The 19531-nt window shown below is 41.1% G+C and overlaps 1 protein-coding gene across 1 annotated transcript in view; it reads left to right on the forward strand.

The window, feature by feature from the left end:
* The first annotated feature begins 1675 nt into the window (after window positions 1-1675).
* Window positions 1676-19531, forward strand: part of FSTL4 (follistatin like 4) — an 846999-nt gene continuing 829143 nt past the window's right edge. The window contains exon 1 of the mRNA XM_066591052.1: window positions 1676-1732. Within this exon, the coding sequence (XP_066447149.1) occupies window positions 1676-1732 (57 nt within the window). The remainder of the gene's footprint in view (window positions 1733-19531) is intronic.

Raw genomic sequence — 19531 nt, forward strand, 5'->3', positions numbered from 1 at the left:
ACCAATAGGCCATTGTTAGGATTCCAGCTGCTGTAGCAAACTGTGTTCATATTACAAAGGGCAATGGCATACAGAGGAAGCTTCCTCAATCTGCAAACCAATTAGATGTAGCATCCAGCATTGACCATAGTATCTAATAGGTAAAAGAGCAGGGCTCAGAGGGTTCTGTTATCCTGGCCTTTGGAGCAGATGTCCGGCTGTTATTAGACAGCTAAGATCCCACTACACCATATCAGCTTCTGGTGTAGCACTGCATAGGCATCAGAATTATACCTCTTGGTGACTGCTCCAAAAATGTGTATTGACAGACGCTCAGGGGTTAAGAATGTTCAGCAAAAAACACTACTTACCTACTTTCTGTCCCAGGATTCCAGCACTGCAGTTCCCACTGTTCTCGCAGTCTTTCTTTACATGTGGAAACCATGTAACCACTGCAGCCTATCAGTGTTCACAGTAGACATGTGCTCCTACTGCTGACACCACGGTGGTTCAGTGTTAGGAGTCCTCATGCTTGGAGTACATCACATGACTGCTCTGGCCACTGATTAGCTGCAGCAGTCACCAGCAGTACAAAATGCCACTGCAAGCTATATATAAAGAGACACTGGTGCAAGACCATGGACGTACAGCACTCTGCTGGGGCAGAGAGCAGTCAAGTAGTAACATAGTATGTAAGGCTGAAAAAAGACACATGTTCATCCCGTTTAGCTTATTCACCCCCCCCCCCTTATCAGCCCCAATCATGATCCAGAGGAAGGCAAAAAAGCTATAATAAGGTAGAGGCCAATTTTCCACATTTAAGCATTTAAAGGGAAAGAATTTCTTCCTGACTCCAATCTCATAATCGGAATAATCCCTGGATCACCAACCCTTCTGAAGCTATTGATGACTATAGCATATAATATTGTTTCACTCAAAAAAGGCGTCCAGACCCCTCTTAAACGCTTATATTGAATTTGCCATTACCACGTCCTCAAGTAGAAAGTTCGATAGTCTCACTGCCCTTACAGTAAAGAACCCCCTTGTAGTGTTGTTTTTATATTACAACCTTTTTGAAGCCCCTTTTATTATTTCCCATTGGAGCAACTGAGAGCTATGTTTTCTATTATAAGTGTTAGGAGAAGCTGAGTTACATATTGGACTTGATGATATTTTTTCTTATCATTGCCTTATATATAACAACTTACAATATCTGACGTTTTTAAATCTCTCTGTTAAGAAAACAAAGAATATACATTATCATGTTTTCATAGCTTTTGGCATAAGTACATGGTCTTCTAGTCGAGAATAGAATTAGAGGTTCACATTTGTTTTCTACTTATCCGTTACTTCAGGCTTTGGGAGGTGACAAAGTCAAAAGTCAATAAAGTCCAATAATGAAACAGGGGCATGACTTTGTTCTAGTTCCATTTGCTGGAAGCATGTCTTTTCAAACATACTTCAGTATAAGCCATCAAGCCTATCAAATTGACTACATAGCTGGGAGGTGTTACAGATGACCTGGAGAAGAGAGGCGGATTGAGTTTGTAGTATATGATCTGTTTAGTGCACTTTTAAAATGATGAGGTCTTATGATTCTATATTTGTTCTCAGCAGGCTGCCTGTAATGAAGTCAAGACGCTTGTGGCTGTTTTTGCTGCTGCTCAGGGTCTTTCTGTCGGCCACATGGGGATGGATGGATTCAGATGGGAGCAGAAAGTTAAATTCCGCTACGGGGAGGTTACAACTGGAGGTAAATGATGTATTGAAATATTCTTCTTCCCATGCGTTCATATAACACGTCTTCGTTATTTTCTGTTTATAGAACTGCTGTTTTTTCTGAGTGCAGCAAACCTGAGTTTTGAAAGATATTGTCAGGCAGACAGTTGATTAATTCATGTTGACAGCGGATCATGTTTAGAAAAGAATTTGTGATACTTGACAAGGCTATAGTGACATTTACCTGACAGAGAATAATGTCAGGTTATTTACCAAAAGAGGAACAAGTAAAAAGCACAAATCTGAAGTGGATTACATTATATATTACAACTTTATAATGTCATTAGTATTATTAGAAATGAAGCATTTAAAATGATATATCAGATTCATGACCAATGCCGCTTGTTTTAATAATTGGTTGTATAGTTAATTGTATGTTTAAGCTTAATGTGTGACTGTCATTACAATTTTTCTACTGCCATTTAAAGACTTTTTGCAATAGATTTTTTTACTTGATTCAAGCTGCTTTTAATACAAAATATCTGTTGATGTGCTGCCCCTATCCCTATTCAGCTTTGCATCTAAAGACCCATTGCTAGGAAGCCTAATGCAGCAGCAGACTATGGGGATGGCTTCTCTCCTGTGCCTACAGTAGTTCAGGCACAGGTCTCTAGGATGTTTATGTGTAAAAACTTTATTTTTGCACCTGCCACTTCCTGAGCTAGCACTTGTCTTATGTTCACTTTCACAAAATGCATTCAGCTGTTTCTCTCTGGTTTCCCAGTTCCCTGAGTACCTGGTGCTCTCTATATCCTCTGACTTCCGCTCCCCCATGAAAGCGGTGCTTTGTATCTTCTCTGACTTCCCAGACCCCTGTGTGCCCAATGCTTTGCATCTTTTCTAGCTTCCTGGCCCCCTGTGTCCCCAAAGCTTTGTGTCTTCCCTGACCTCCTGGCTCCCCAAATACCCAGTGCTCCGTATCTTCTCTGACTTCGTGGCCCCCTGTTTACCCGATTCTTTGTATCTTTTCTGACTTCCCAGCCCCCTGTGTACCCGATGCTTTGTATCTACTCTGACTTCCTGGCTCCCTGAATAGCCTTTGCTTTGTATCTTTTCTGACTTTCTGGTTCTCCGGATACGCGGTGCTCTGTATCTCCTCTGACTTCCCGGCCCCCATGTACCCAATGCTTTGTATCTTCTCTGACTTCCTGCTTCCCCAAATATCTGGTGTTCAGTATCTTTTTTGACTTCCTGACCCCTCGTGCCCCAAAGCTTTGTATCTTTTCTAACTTCCTGGTTCTCCGAATACCCAGTGCTCTGTATCTTCTTTGACTTCCTGGCCCCTCGTGTCCCCAAAGCTTTGTATCTTCTCTGACTTCCTGGTTCTCCGAAAACCCAGTGCTCTGTATCTCCTCTGACTTCCTGAGTATCCAACACTCTGTATCTCCATGCATTGGGTATTGTATGGAGATACAGAGCACCAGGTACTCGGGGAAACTGGGAAGTTAGAGATAAGCAGCTAAATGCACTTTGTGTTTGCGAAAAGTGGGTGGAATCAGCAAGTGGTTGCTGGGCAAGAGCATAAGACAAATGCTAGTTCAAGATGTGACAGGTGGTGAAAATAAAGTTTTTTATTCATATAAAACCCAGAGACCTGTGTCTGAACTACTATTGATGGGTACATGCACAGACGAGGAGCTATCCCCATAGTCTGTTGCCTCATTCAGTTCTGCAGCTGAACATGGATTTTCCTAGCAACTGGTCTTCAGTTGCAGAGATGAATAGGGATAGCGGTAGGACATCAATAGACATTTTCTATTAAAAGCAGCTTGAATCAAGTAAAAGATATAGTGCAAAAAGTCTTTAAATTGCTTATACCTTACATTAGAAGAAAAAGTGAAATGCCATTTAGACTCTAACAGTAGGCTGAAGATAACATTCAAATAGAATGTCGCACGGATACAAGTGTCCAAATGCTATTTTCCTCTTTCTGGAATTGTTGTTTGTGTTTTACGTGGAATGACAAAACAGATGTGATTCTACTGACATTACTTCACAAGAACTTTAATAAAAACTGCTAAAAAGAAAGAATAAGCTAAAGATAGTAGTTTTAGTTACTCTGTGTATTGTTACTGTAAAAGGTGTAGGTAAGAGAATGTTTGGAAACATTCTTTTAATTAGTGAGTTCAATTATTCACACTGATTGTTGAAATCAAGTTTGATGAGTCTGCACTCAGCCCTTCGTGTTCCAAAGATATGCTGTTGCGACAAAGCTATAAATGCATTATTCATATGTATTCAGTGCCGGTTGGACCACTAACTGTCATCTAGCCGAGCTGTCAGGTGATAATGGAAAAAGCTGCTTACACACATTAAAACATGGGTAGAATTAATGTTTGCATTTACTATCACTTGATAATGCTAGAGGAACTCTTTAATCAATGATATTTCCCGATCTTTACCCAAATAGTCCATAATACAGTTATACACAAATGGATGATGTTGTAGTTGCGCCACAGACCAAAAGCTACAATTTTTAGTCCACTATTGTATATTTTGCAGCTCTGTTGCATGAGGAAAAATTATATATTAGGTTTCATAGCCTATTATTTACTGTCAGAAAAATGTAAAGTGAGGTTTGCTTTAAAGCCAGTTTTAAAAATACAGTATACAATTTAATCATAGAATCATAGAGTTGGAAGGGACCTCCAGGGTCATCAGGACCAACCCACTGCTCAATGCAAGATCACTAAATCATCCCAGACAGATATTTGTCCAGCCTCTGTTTGAACACTTCCATTGAAGGAGAACTCACCACCTCCTGTGGTAACCTGTTCCACTCATTGATCACTCTCTCTGTCAGAAAGTTTTTTCTAATATCTAATCTGTGTCTCCTCCCTTTTAGTTTCATCCCATTGCTTCTAGTCTTTCCTTGTGCAAATGAGAATACAGCTGATTGCCTAATTAGTCATTCCCTAATGTAATATTATTAATTATGACTCCTTAACCAACAAAAGGAATGGTCCACTAATAACTGCACAGCTGTGAGGACAGTGAAATTCCATTCCATCTCTACAAGACCCTCCAGCAGATTATCACCTACTCTACCATTACTTTCCCAAGACATAAACAGACCAAGGTCATCATATACTGTACCTACCACTAGATTTGAATAGCCATTACTGAAGCACAATAGAATACAGGCTGCCAAGATCAGCAACAGAATACTTAGTGGGGGAAAATTTACTAATGGGATTGTGCCTAGACATTGCTGAAAAATGCTTCACAATTTATCTCACTGCGACCCAAAATGTCACATCAAGTTTTTGACCTATTTATGAAACAAATGACTTAAATCTGACAACATGTGCCAAAATGTCAAACTAATCACAAAATCATTTGCAAACTAAGCCAACCAATAGGTGATATAAAGTTGGCAACTAGAGATGCACCAAATGCATAATTCTTAAAGACTTTACAGCATTAGCCACTGTGATAAATTTGGCGTATTTCTAGACTTCGCGGTCTAAATTTACACTGTCTATTAGGCAGGATTAATAATTCTGCCCCAATATGCTACAAGTTATGTGCAGCAAAGGTAAGTTGATAACACAGCAGAGCTGAGCATGTCATTTAGCGATTTCTTTCTAATATTACACTGTCCTATGTATGTTAGCTGTGATATGACATTGTAGAAAATAGACTGTTTTATTGGCAAATTCAGCTCTTCTACATCTAGGCATACATAACGTCCACATTCATTGTATATCGAATGCTGTTTGCGTGTTACTTGCGCTTTATAATTCATTTTACTATTCAAAGAAATCTGGGTAAAGCATGTGTTTCTTTAAATTAGGCAATGTCGCTGTTGCATGCATTATTTGTGCTATATCCCCTATTAAAATGGATTCGGTATGAATTGCATTGAGAAATCCGGGTGATGTATAGGCTGACAATTTGTTATAAATGAGCTAGGCATAAACTACAAGGCTCTGGAAAGGTCATGTCTAATCTTTGTGATCCTGTTAGAATATTAACTGACGTAAAGGCAAAGCTGTGATATCTTGGAAATAAACTATGTGTTTGTCTATGTGTGAAAATGATATTCTAAATTATTTAACATGCATTTTAATAGCATTGGCTTTGTGAAGAGGCAGTAAATTACAATTTAGAGGTAGGGTGCTATTATAAGCATTATCGACTTGTTCGCAATCCACTGCTAATTGTCGTGCTATCCCTTGACTTGCCATTGTTTTAAGTTGGAAGTACTAAGACTGTGTAGCAGCACCCCAAGAGCTCCTTAATATGGGAGTATTGAGCACGTATTTGCGCACACAAAATTTGCGTGTGCAATACACAGGGAGTATAACTCATTGATTTCAATGGGTTAATTCCGATTTCCTTTTAGTGAGCCTCGTGTGGCACAGAGCGTTATGGCAGCAGAAATGCAGTCCTAAGCTCTCGCTCATGACCTAAAGGTTGTGGGTTTAATCCTCACTTAGTTCAGGTAGCCGACTCAAGGTTGAATCATCCTTCTGAGGTCAGTAAAATGAGTACCCAGTTTGGTGGGGGGGTCATAAATTACCTGAAAGTGCTGTGGAATAAGTTGGCACTATACAAGATTTATTTATTTTTCCTTTTTATTGCACATGCATTTCTCGCACATGCAAAACAATATGACCAACTCTATTTTTTTGCACATTTGCACACCAAAGGTCCCCATGGAAGCATATGGGAGGTGTGCAAATGCGCACAATACACGCATAGATGCGCAAGACCCTGCCCAATTCTATAAAAAAAAAAGAACCCCTCTGAAGCTTATTAGGACAAATAGCCATTTAAATCAGGGCGTGTTCATTTGCCGCGAACACAGTAAAATACGCCTGGAACATAGTTCAAATATGTTGCACTGAGGCGTGTATCAAAATGCATATACCGTATATTCCAGCGTATAAGGCGACGGGGCGTATAAGGCGACCCCCCAACTGTCACCTTATACGCCGGGAATACAGTGGAGCAAAAAAAAAAATCATTACTCACCTTCCCCGGCGTTCTGCGGCGCTGCTGCAGGCTGTCGCTCCCTCCTGGTCCCCGGCAGAGCATTGCTTTCTGGACGCAGGGCCGTCAGCCAATCACAGCCATTCAATGTCATCATTGAATGGCTGTGATTGGCTAAAACACACGTGCCTTCAGCCAATCACAGCCGTTCAATGACATCATTGAATGGCTGTGATTGGCTAACACACGTGCGCCTTCAGCCAATCACAGTCATTCAATGATGTCATTGAATGGCTGTGATTGGCTGACAGCATCTGTTAGCCAATCACAGTATTAGCTTTCTGGAGGCGGGGATTTCAAGCCCTCCATCCAGAAAGCAATGCTCTGCCGGGGACCAGGAGGGAGCGACAGCCTGCAGCAGCGCCGCAGAACGCCGGGGGAGGTGAGTAATGATTTTTTTTTTTGACACTTTCTTTTTTTTGTATTACCGGCGTATAAGACGACCCCCGACTTCATAGCAGATTTTTCGGGGTTCAAAAGTCGTCTTATACGCCAGTATATACGGTAACTTTCTTAAGGAGCCTTAAGGGTGTATTGACACAGGGGAGTTTCACATATGAGTTGCATCGCAAAGCATTATAAGCGTAATTTGCTCATGTTAATAACAGAATTGTTAATAACATTATTTCCTATGGGATCTTTTTTTTTAAAAAATGCTAATTTTATCATTAAAGACTATTGGAAACACTTGAAAATACATACATGCAAAACGTATCATGCTCACTTACAGAATCACAATTTTACAAGCGCGATATCAGTCTGAGTTTCTCCCTTAGGCCACGAATATACGCATTCACAAGCTCACAAGAGGAGGACGTGATTGCCCTCTGTATGGAGCACTATCACGTCCTAGCGAGTGTAACCACGCTCCTTTACTGTTCTTTTATGCCCTGCCGGACCAGCAACAAATATGCCACAAAGCCATAGTTGCCGATTCTGCACCTAAATGGCGTGGGATTTTTTGTTGCAGATCTGCTGCAGATTTTAACCCTTGTATTTCAAGGTTTGAAATATGCAGCATAGATTTGCATCATGAATAGGCATGCTACAGATTTTTCTGCAATATTTCCAAAAACACAGAATGTTTTCCCCCTCCATGTAAAGGAGGGGTTTTAGAAATGCAGACATTCCTCAGCATTCACGTTGTGTGTGAAGACGGCCTTACAGTTTACCTGTATGCTGAATCTGTTTAAATTGCAGATCCTGGTAATAGATATGTATAATTCAGTGCAATCTGAGAGCTTTATCATTGAGATAATGGGTACTGCATGTGTGAGATGGAGCCCAGGGAATTGTGATAGACCGATAACATAATTGTGCTACTATAAATTAGGACTGAAAAAAAAAAGATTTTGGGGGGGATAGTGATTATTTCTTAGTATATCTTCTTATATATCTCGTTTATACATTTCTAGATTTTAATTCAAGGACATAATGTGTGATAAAGTAGATATAAGAAGACTTCTTACTTCATAACCGTGCTTTGAAATTAAATATTACATTTGATTTGATGTAGATTTCTCTTTTGTTCATTCGCTTTGCATTTTGTTAATTGACAAGAAAAAGCTATTAACATTTCTCGTTCTGAAAGCACTCTTACTTTGCAGTATTTTTTCCACACCTGCTTTTGCATAATACTGAATAATCTATCCGAAGATTGCGTGTAAAACTGCACATTTACTTTAAAGCGAATTTCTAAGTAGGAACTCTTTTCATCAGCAGTATCATTGCATAGGTTATTGCAGCTTTTACTTGGCAGTCTTGTCTCCCAGTGAGATACTCCCTCCCTCCTACTGTATGATCACTGTCTCATTACATCCATCTGCATTGTGGCATATAACATAACTTGCCAACTAGTCCCTGTTGTGTAAGTTGATTCTCGCTTGGACAGACACCTCTTCTCATCCCCTCTTACCACTTTTTAGGTAATATCTCCTTTTGTGTGACTTTTGAGAAAGGAACACGAACAAGAGAGAACAGTCGGTGTACTGAGAGAGTTTAAGTGTAGCTTCTCCTGAGCCTGACTACAAAGGAAACTGTAGTCAGAATCCACTATTTAATCTCTTCCCACCCCATGATGTACATGTATGACATATGAATGGCGTATGCTCAGGAGCTGAGCCTATGCTATCTCCATTGGGAGACGGGTGTGACTGATAGCCAGGGTCCTACTGCCACAGAAGGTAATGGAGAGAATATCGATCCTCCCTGTTTACCATTTACAGGCTGCGATCAATGTTGAACTTGGCATGTAAAAAGTTAACAGAGAGAGCTTCCTCCGCGACATATTTAGCCGACCGCCAACCAGTCGTGAAAGGCTGATGGGTTGCCCTGGCACTGCAGTGTATTAACTGGGTAATCATAGGATCATAGGGTCAATAATTCCTCTACACAGACATACGAAAGGATTTAAAAAAGTAAAAAATACATTTAAAAAAATAAAAAAACAGTTTGAGAATAGAGATGAGCAAGCATACTTGGCCATGCCCCTTTTTGCCCGAGCGCCGCGATTTTTGAGTACTTCCGTACTCGGGCGAAAATATTCGGGGGGTGCCGTGGGTGAGTGGGGGGTTGCAGCGGGGAGTGGGGGGGAGAGGGAGAGAGAGAGGGCTCCCCCCTTTTCCCCGCTGCTACCCCCGCTCCGCCACACCTCCCCCCACCTCCGGCGCCCCCGAATCTTTTCACCCGAGTACGGAAGTACTCAAAAATCGTGGTGCTCGATCGAGTAATTACTCGAAACGAGAACGTTCGCTCATCTCTATTTGAGAACCTTTTGCTTTTTTTATTTGAAAAAAATAATTTAAAAAAGCATGTTTATTATCACCATATCTGTAACAATCTGTGCCATAAATGCAATAAATTGAATACAGTTTTTTACCCCGCACACTTAAAAAAAGCAAAAAAAAACTGAGCAAAATGCTTTTTTTAAAATCATTTTGCCTGCCACATAAAAGTGATCAAAAAAGTCATATGTACCCCAAAAGGTTCCAATTAAAACTTCAGCTCTTCACCCAAAAAAGAGCCCTCAGACAGCTTCATTCATGGAAAAATAAAAAAAGATTTGGGTCTTTGAATGCCCTCAAACAGCTTTGTTGATGAAAAATAAAAAAGTTATGGCTTTTGAAAAGTGGAGATGAAGTTCCTCGAAAATTGTCAGGATAGGTCATCACTAGTTGATCAGTGGGCGTCTATGCTCTACACCCCAGCTGATCAGCGGTTTTCCAAGCCATTTTGTCAGTGTATGGATCCAATGTGTTACAGGAAACACACAGCTCTGTTCTCTCTGTATGGCACTGATTGGTATTGTAGACAAAGTTTATATGAGTGGGAACTTTGATTGTAATACCAAGCTAGGCCACTACAGAGAGAACAGAATTGTGTGTTTCTTGTAACAAATTGACTCCCTGCACTGACAGAGTGGTTCAGCAATCAGCTGATCAGTCAGGGTGCAAGGCAGCAGACCAGACCCTCATTGATCAACTACTGATGACCGCTCCTCAGGATAGGTCATCAGTAGTTCACATATGAACACCTCCTTTAACTACTGATAAGCTATCCAACTACTGATTACCTATTTATCAATAGTTCAGATATGGAAAACTGCTTATAAACTCAAAATTCTCTATTCCAGTAGTTAAAGCGACCCTCTGGACTTGGAGAAATGAAGATCGCTGGATCACCTCTCCAACTACCTGATGCACAATGTGCATAAAATATATTAATAGTATAAGACAATACATGCTGATCTGACTAGCCAGCACTGCTAATATGGGAGCATTGGGTAATCAAAGCAGGTGTTATGGTATACTACCCTTGATATGCCAGCCTGGGGGCCTTAGATCTCACCCACAACCCCTGCCTGCTTGCCTCCACTCCTGGCTAACCCCAGACGGGCAACTGGGCGGCGGTCCCTATTCTGACTAGGGACCGCAAAAGGGACACTGGCATACCTAGATGGGAAGGGTAGAATACTGACAGGAAAGGCAGATGGAATTACCAACATGAACAATGCTAAGCAGAGCAGAGGCAGATGGAAAAAACCTGTCTGATAACAGCAAAGAATAGCAGACAAGCTAACAGAGGCAGGAGACCAACAGAGGAAGACTAGCTAGCACACTGAGGGAAACCAATAACTGGCAGTGATTGCAAGTATCTTCCTGACCTTTAAACAAAAGCCTCCGCCCTGGGGCAGAGAGAGGGAGACAGACAACTCCCAACAGAACATACTAAAAAGGGAGCTTTTGCACGGCAGCTGCACTCACAGGTGCGCGCACGCATGGCACTGCGTGCCACTTGCACCACGGCGCCCACGCTGGCCTGGCACCCATGCCCCCGGCAGCCGGACCACATGCCGGGGGGACGTGCCCGACCGCGGGACCCTGCACACCACCACCCTGAGAGGACCAGCAACCACCGTATGGTAACAGCAGGTTTAGTGTCTTAGTCTAATGAAAAATGTTTGTTACTGTGTTAGCCAGTAGAGTGAAAGAAACCAAGTAATCTTGTAGATATGATACCTTTTATTGGCTAACAAAAATACATGATGTTCTAGCGAAAAAAGGGATGTGAAAGTTTCATTGTCCCTAAATTGGTGTCAAGGGAATACCAGGCCAGCATGTTATCTTTGCTCCAAATTTCTCATATTCTCCACAGATGCATAAGCCCCTTCTGAGATTCAATCCTTTTTTGAGAGTGTCAAAGATGGTTCTAAACTTGGACTCCCAAATTCCTCTGTGACGTTAAGATTTGAAATTACCTTTTAGTATAGTAACTTTCATATGTTCTACGTATGTTTTGTCTGTGACTAGAAAAATGCTCCGCCACAGGTAATTCAGTCTTTCTTTCTTTAATTGTGTGGGGAGGAATTGAAACACATATATGATGTAGTTATATAACTTTTCATTAGGCAAGTACAGAAGTTTCTTAACACGAGACTGGATAATCACTTTAATCTATTATTTCCTTCAGTAGTTTATCAATGTTTCTAGTGTAGCTATAATGTTGTTTTTGATTAGTGAAGTGATGTTGTTTCAGTTCTTTTGTTTGTTTGTAGCTGCTGTTCTGTCTGGGTGGCCTTCAGTGGCTTGTGGACTCTTGGTACGCTGTGTATTCTGAGTATTTCTATTATAACAAAGAAACAGATAATTATTCAGTTTCTATAACAGCGTCTTCTACACAATCCCCCCACTTACATCCAGTTTTCTCAAGAAATGATATGTACAAGGTTAGATTTCTATTATTTCTACTCCCACATACTTCTATGGTCTCGTTGCATTAATTTCTGAATGCTCTGGACCCTCATTCTTGGTATCAGTGGGAGTCCAATCACCGCAGCCCCCATGACTAGCATGTTGTCCCTTATCCTGTGGTTTATAGATAGAGATGTGTTTCCAAAATCATAAGTTAAGTATAGGGTTTAGAGCAGGTAACACCTCTCAATAATGGGGAGTTGGTCAATGGGGATCAAGACAAGGCAGAGCTACAGATGAATGTAACTTTAACTTAGTTTAAATTTGGTTAAAGCATACCTATAGTAACATTTCAGGTGACTTTTCAGAATAAGCTGCCATATATTTGTACATGAGGAATAAAACTATTTCTTGGGATTTTTATGGCTCATTTCATGCATTTTAAATAATTTTTTCCCTCTGTGTTTTGTATAACTAGTTTTTGTTTTTCCTTGAGCTGGTGGGAGGATATTGATGTAGAAAACACACACACATGAATAACACATAAATTATGCAGGACAGTATGCAAACATACTGAGCAGTGTAGATGTGATTTCAGTAGCTGTAAGAAAGTAAATAACTCACTATTCTGTGTGTGTCCTAATCTCCCCTCCTCCTCATCAACCTTCCCTTCTTCCCTCCATAGACTTCTATGATCAGCATAATTCATCACCTGTCCCTACTTCCTGTGTTCAGTCGTGTTATATATGTTACTAAAGATTGACTTTGCTAGGCATTTACAGTAATTTAGAGCTAGTGATATGGGCATTATTTTTTACTGAAGTCATTTAAGTAAAGGACTTTTTAAGATGTGACCATTAATTTCAACGTGAAACTTGCATCTATAAACACGTCATGGGATTCTGATCCTGTATCTGTCAGAAGCACCCAGGCTCCTTCTATCCCAGACAGCAGAATTAATTGAATAGTCCCCAACTAGGCCAAAGTTCAAATTTAATATTTTCCTGTTGTATGCTAACTACTCTATAAAATGCTACAGCCCAAAAAATACTTGATCTTTAATCTTAATTACTATGAACAAAGATAGAGTAAAAAGATATACTATACAAAATTATGTATTTTATCTTTGCTAATAATTTCTGAAATATGTTTTTGTGCATGGGGATTTTATATGTGCACACTAAAAGTGCTCTAAAATAAGAATCCTGATGGAATTGCTTTTAAAATTGCACTGAATATAAAGCGTTTTAAATATATTCAGAGTGAGGCAAAAACAAACAATGCATAAATGTTGAGTCAGTAGTTAATGCTAAAATGAAAAATGACTGCTGGTGGCTGAGTCCCCGGCTGTTGGATACAGCATTCTGCCAGCTGTATGTTTGCCCTACATATTACTTTTGTTAGTCTTTCATCAGTAATGAAACACAGCTTGATCTATAAACAGTCCAGTATAATTGCAAACAAATGTTGTAGTAAACATCCCCCTTAAACTTGCATTATGAATATTTTTCAGTTCTGTACAGAACCCAAGATGACACCATCCAAGATAAAATGTACTGGCAAAATTCTCCAAAAGCTAATTATAATTGCATTTATCTTTAAAACATTAGGCCCAAAATAGATGCAGCATTAAGGTCCTAGTCCACTGCTCTGTAAGGGCTCATGTCCGCGGCCCGGTCAGATTCCGTCTGCAAAATATCGCAGTGGAATCAGACCTGGCGCCCCCCAGAAAACTCACCTCTCTGGATCTGTCGCGAGCGTCTCACCCGGGGAGCCAGCACACATGTGTAGTGCAGAACATGACGTGCCGGCGGTGACGCGGATTCTCGCGGTACTTCTGCTGTGCTAACAGCGGGAGTATTGCTGGATAGATGGCTTCCACTGACTGCAGTGGAAGCTGTCCACACGATTTTCTGCATAGCATAGAACATGCTGCGATTCTCCCCACCGCAAGCGAAAAATCGCTGGTTGATTTCCACTCGTTGGCATGGAAGAATCGTTTACTATAGCATGTCTGTGAACGGACATTGCTGCGGAATTCGCGTGTGTCTTACAGCGAATTCCGCAGTGATAATCCGTCCATGGGCATTAGCCCTAAGGCCTCATGCACATAGGGTAAATTGAGCAGCGGATTCCCCACTTGTCAGCAGGTGCGGGCAATCCGCTGCTCAATATTCCCATTGATGTGTGTGAAGATCCCTCTCTCCATGCACACCAGCAGATTTTATTTGCGGCCGCTATGTGCCGAAAACAAAAGACAGCATGCTGTATTTTTTGAGCGGATACGCAGGGACGGTTTCCATTTAAATCAACGGAAGCCGTCCCACCAGCGGCATTTCTGCAATTCGCATTGCAGAAGCGTCTCAAATCTGCATCATCGCCTAGGCAATGGTGCGGGGGAATCTGTACTGTGCATCCGCATACAGAAGAAAGCATCTGACAGATATGCAGATTCGCAGGCAATGGGCGGATTCCATGCGGGATTTCCCACATGGAATCCATGTGTGCCCATGTGCATGAGGCCTTACAGTAGTACAAGTAGCATTATCTTTGGAACCTGACCTTGTAGCTGTATTGTAAGAGAGTAGGACAGATCTGAGTGCTGTTGTTTGTGCACCTAGGACCAGGAAGAACCAGGAAAGCAACAACCTTTGAGTTGGTGAGGGCGCAAGGCCAATGGCAGGAAACAGAGGGAGTGGACAGATGCAGACGCTGCCCACCCCACTCAGCTACTGCTGTGGCTGCAGTTGGGCGTCACTGTCAACCACTCTGACTCCTCTTCTCGCTCCCAGGTCTATGTTCATAGATCTCCCATGCATTGCCACCACTTCTCTTAAATGGCCGGTTTTCACACCCTAATACTGTCTCTGCACCACCTATATTAGGTATCCACGTCCAAGCGTGGAGGCCTAAGCTATTGGTCTCATTAGCCATTGTGACAAAGCCTCAGTTTGTATGCATTCCTGGTTCTGACCCTTGCCTGATTATAGTCTATAATGACTTTTGTGCTCCCTGACCTCAACTCTGTATTTGATATAAAACCAAAGGAGGACAGCATCTCGAGACGATGAAAGTGGTGTATTTTCAGGAATAAAACCTTATGGAAAGTTCCTTTTAACCCTGCATAGAATCCACAAACATGGAGAGCAGCATGTAAAAAGGAGAAAAAAAAGCAACAAATGGGGGTAAGAAATAGATTAGGGTATTTCATACATGCTCAAGGGGTTAATGGTCATGGGGCAGAGATTGCATCCTCCCCATGTTACATGGTACCAAGCTGCCGGGGGGTGGTACACTCAATCCCCATTCTGGAGAGCCTTATTGTTTTAATATTATGTATGGTATAAAAAGTTGTATTTGTCTATATGGCAGTAATCTTGAGAAAGGCGTACTATCTACACCGAAATGCATTGCTGTTAACCCTTCACTACCTATATGTGTAATAAAGAAAAATTTACTACTGCAAGCTGCTGAGGTTTTTCAACAGTTATCTTGGGTCCTAAGGGAGGAGGTCTGCCCTACTGCAAGTTATAAGAGAGATCTGCCCCTCCCTAGTTAATACTGTACATTATTTCTTACCATTAATCCCTTGAGCGAGTATGAAATACCCTAATCGACTCTGTATTTAGGACTGCTATAGCTTGTTGCCTGCATTGACCTACAGCCTGGACCTTGTTTATGTACCTCTTTTGCTAGCCTTGACACAAGACTGTCTTTCTAGTACGCTTCTGTTCAGACCTTCAGTTACCACGCCTCGGTCCAGTGCAGTAACAGCAGCTGTATTACCAGCACAATCTGTATGTGTAATAGCTGGGAAAACTCAGAGCAAAGTTGGTATCCCACTTTGAGGAGTCAAATGTGAAAACCTTGGTTTCCCAGTTGCTGCTTCCTCAGTTAGCCCAAAGCCAAACATGTGTTTGAAGAGGTGGATCCACATCCACTTGCCTAACAGATTCACATTGGCCAGGGGAAGCTGAGACGACCAGCACAAGGAACTGTAAGTGAGACCAGCCACTAACAAAGACTCCAAGTGTGTGCACAGAAAGAGAGAGTTAACTAATATTTAACAGGCCTGCTGCAGGGTCCGCTGATTGTGTTAGGGAAATCGGACTGTTAAAGATAATTCTTGGTTGCTCTAGCTCCTTATTTCTGGACTGACATATTTTGCAAGGAGAAAATAGAAAGACAGCTCCAGGAGTGTATGAGTCTCAGCCAAAGCAGAAACTGTTATCAGTATAGTCTCATGGAAATACAGATTACAGAACATGTTAGCAAAGTATTATTGATATTGTTCAGGAAGCATCACTATGTTACAGTTAATCACATATCATGTTTAGAGACACTAAGGCCTCATGTCCACGGGTCCGCATGGTTTTCCCTTGCAGAATTATGCAGCGGATTCCACCCGGCCCATAGACATGAGGCCAGAAAATACAATATACTTACCTGTCCGGACGCTGCGGGGCTCTCCTCCGTGCAGGCCGGATCTTCTTTCTTCTGCACAGCGGATGTGCTTGGGACATCGGCTGCATGCTGCGCGCATGTGCCGTACCGTCCTTTTAAAAAAAAAAGTAAACTCCTGATTCCCCGCGGTCTCATGGCATGGACGCAGTGACAGCTGCGTCTGTACCGCAGATCCGGATGGCTTCCATTGGCTTCAATGGAAGCCGCGGGAGCCGTCCGTGTGGGGAAAAGACACAAAAATGGAGCATGCTGCGGTTGTTTTCCCGCATGTGCGATCAACACGCCAGGGAAAAATGACATCCGCAGGTATATAATTAACTGTGGGTGCCCAATGATTCCCTATGGCCATGGATCGCACGTGCGGGTGATCCGCGTGGTTTTTAAAATTCCATTTTTGCCATGGACATGAGGCCTAAAGTGAAAACTCAATTTATTTACTTTCATATTTTCATATCTTTTCCATAAATACTTTGGTTGGTCTATCTGCTGCATTGTATCCTGACCCTTGCACCGCCCGACCCCAACCTGTGACATTCTGAGACTGTTTGATGTCTCGTTAGAACCCTAGAAGTGCCTGGCTAAGAATTATTGCATTCAAGTTGGAGCATGGAGCTTTTTTTTAATGGAACCTAGTTAGAAAAACTTTTATTTTGGTAGACTTTATGGAGTTGTACAATGAAATTGGTAGGTGAGGTGATAGGTCCTCTTTAAGCATCTCCAGCGTTCGAGTCTCATGTTTTATATCATTGCATTAAAGCTGTTAGTTCTGTCCTGTTAAAGCATTAGAGATTGTCACTACAGATTTAGCAAAGTTTAACTCAACTGCAATAACTTGCTGCAATAACTTATCTTAACTTTGCTACGTCTGTAATGTTTGTTTATAAATATAGTGAGCTATCAAAACACTGACAATGGGAGTACAGAGTCTGAAGCCAGGATTATATAGGCGATAATGATAACATCCTGCATGTAAATACTCATCTATGATCCACCAGGAGACGGGAGAAACTATAGCTGGGAACTGAAGCAAAGCATTAGGTCTGCAGATTTAGCTACATCAAGCAAAAATATTATTGAATATGTTGCATATTATAATTAATTTATGCATATTAGCATGATATCATAAGGCATGTTTTAAGAACAGTTGCTAAATGATATCTTTCACATACACATAAGGTAAAACTAATACTATCGCAGCTAGTGATGTGAACCTTTTGATCTTGAGAGCACTGAAATGCTGAGCACAGCTGAGACTTCTGAAATGCTTTGATATAATTACCATCACATGAATAAAGATGTTCCTGGTGTAAAACTCAGTCTAAAATAATGTAGAAGAGATCTGATTACTGTAATTTCTAATGAATGTAGATTACTTACAAATTAAAGGGGAAGAAGTGATGTGAGTTCTATACCATAATATTTATTTTAGTATTATTTTTAGTTTTATAAGCAAAGAGAAACTGTAAAAAATCCCACCCTTACCTTCCTTCACGGGGACGAGCGCGATATTGGGTCGAGAAACGCAGCCCAATTATTGTGTTTGTCAACGTGCGTTTTACCCGCGGATGTGAGGTGTTTTCATCCAAAAACGTCTCGCATCACTTCTGTGAAATTCTGATCCTCCTGCACTTGTTTCACACATGTTGGAGAATCGGCAAGTGTTTCCCATTAATTTCAGTGGGAAACATCACATTGCACAGCATGCGATGCGTTTGACTATCCCATTGAAAACAATGGGCAATGCGTTCTGAGGGACATGAAAAAATAAGACAAGCAGCAATTTTTTCTTTTTTACTTTCAGCATCGCTGTGAGGGGAGAAAGAATCTCTGATGTGTACGACTGGAGCACATATTCCTACTAGTTTTGTGTTTTGTAACTCACAAAACTTGTATGAGATTCATGCCCATGTGAATGTAGCCTTATCGATAAAAAGGAAAACATACAACATGTAAACCTTTCTCAGGGCAGCTTCCCATGAGCGTATACGCAAAACGCACGCAATATGTTTTTGCGCCATGACGATCGTGCTATCGCGCATGTTTCTGTGCATTTTACTGTACTTTTCACTCCCCGAGTTAAAGGGCTATTTAGCCAAATTCGTCCCCTGTGTGTTTTGTTCCCTGCGAAATTGCACAAATATCGGGTGAGCATTTGCGCACCCCGCCATAGACTCCCATTGGGAGACTCCACATGCCCAATAAAACAGAGCATGCTTTCTTTTTTTCTTTGCACGAGCGAAAAGTGAAGATGAGAATGAGCCCATTGAAAACAATTCTATGCGCCCCTGAGAAACCACCCTCAAAGAAATCTCATTTAAAAGCCTGATCTTTAATGCGCACGTGTGACCTTGTAACTTTGTAATGTGTAACCCTTCTAACCTGGTTTCCATTGGACAAAAGATAAGTAATTTATTTGGAAGCTTTTTTGGTTCATACATCAGCACTGGCTCACATATCTATTTCTAGTTCATCCTCTGGCATGTACTTCTTTAATAGCTCCTTGAATAGCTTTTGTCCATTTGAAGTTAGACTTGCATATCTCTAACAATATAGGGAGGATTTCTTGATTTTTTATCTTAATTTAGGGCTCCTTCACAAGAACATATGCACAAATGCACAAGCTTTAGCACAACATATTTGCTCTACGAACGAGGTTGATTTGCAAACATATTTACACTAGTGAGCCCTCTATTGTCAATAAGTTCTAGTTGGTGAGACTTAAATGGTTAAGTCTTGAGATGCCCTGCTTTACAACAACAGATTGGCACAATGCTGGTAATTAAAACAAATTTAAAAAATGGTATGGTTATCACCTAAATGAGTTTTTTCAGGACTCTAGCACCAGGTACACACTTGGGTTATAAAAAGGTCCATGTTACATCCAGAAAAAAACTAATTTTTTTCCTCTGTGTGACCTATGTATTACGTTCTTATCTGGTCTTTGTGTCTGTTTTTTACTCCCTGTGCCATCCAGTTTTTATGTACAGCAAAAAACTAACCTGAAAGAGGCTCAATTCTTTTTCTCTCCATCCTTTTAATTAAACAGATAGCGCATGAACAGCACAGGGGTGCCATCCATGTGCTGTTTTTTTTCTATCTCCATTGACTTTAATGGGTGAGTT

The sequence above is a fragment of the Eleutherodactylus coqui genome, chromosome 2, assembly GCF_035609145.1.
Source record: "Eleutherodactylus coqui strain aEleCoq1 chromosome 2, aEleCoq1.hap1, whole genome shotgun sequence".
Classification (NCBI taxonomy): domain Eukaryota; kingdom Metazoa; phylum Chordata; class Amphibia; order Anura; family Eleutherodactylidae; genus Eleutherodactylus; species Eleutherodactylus coqui.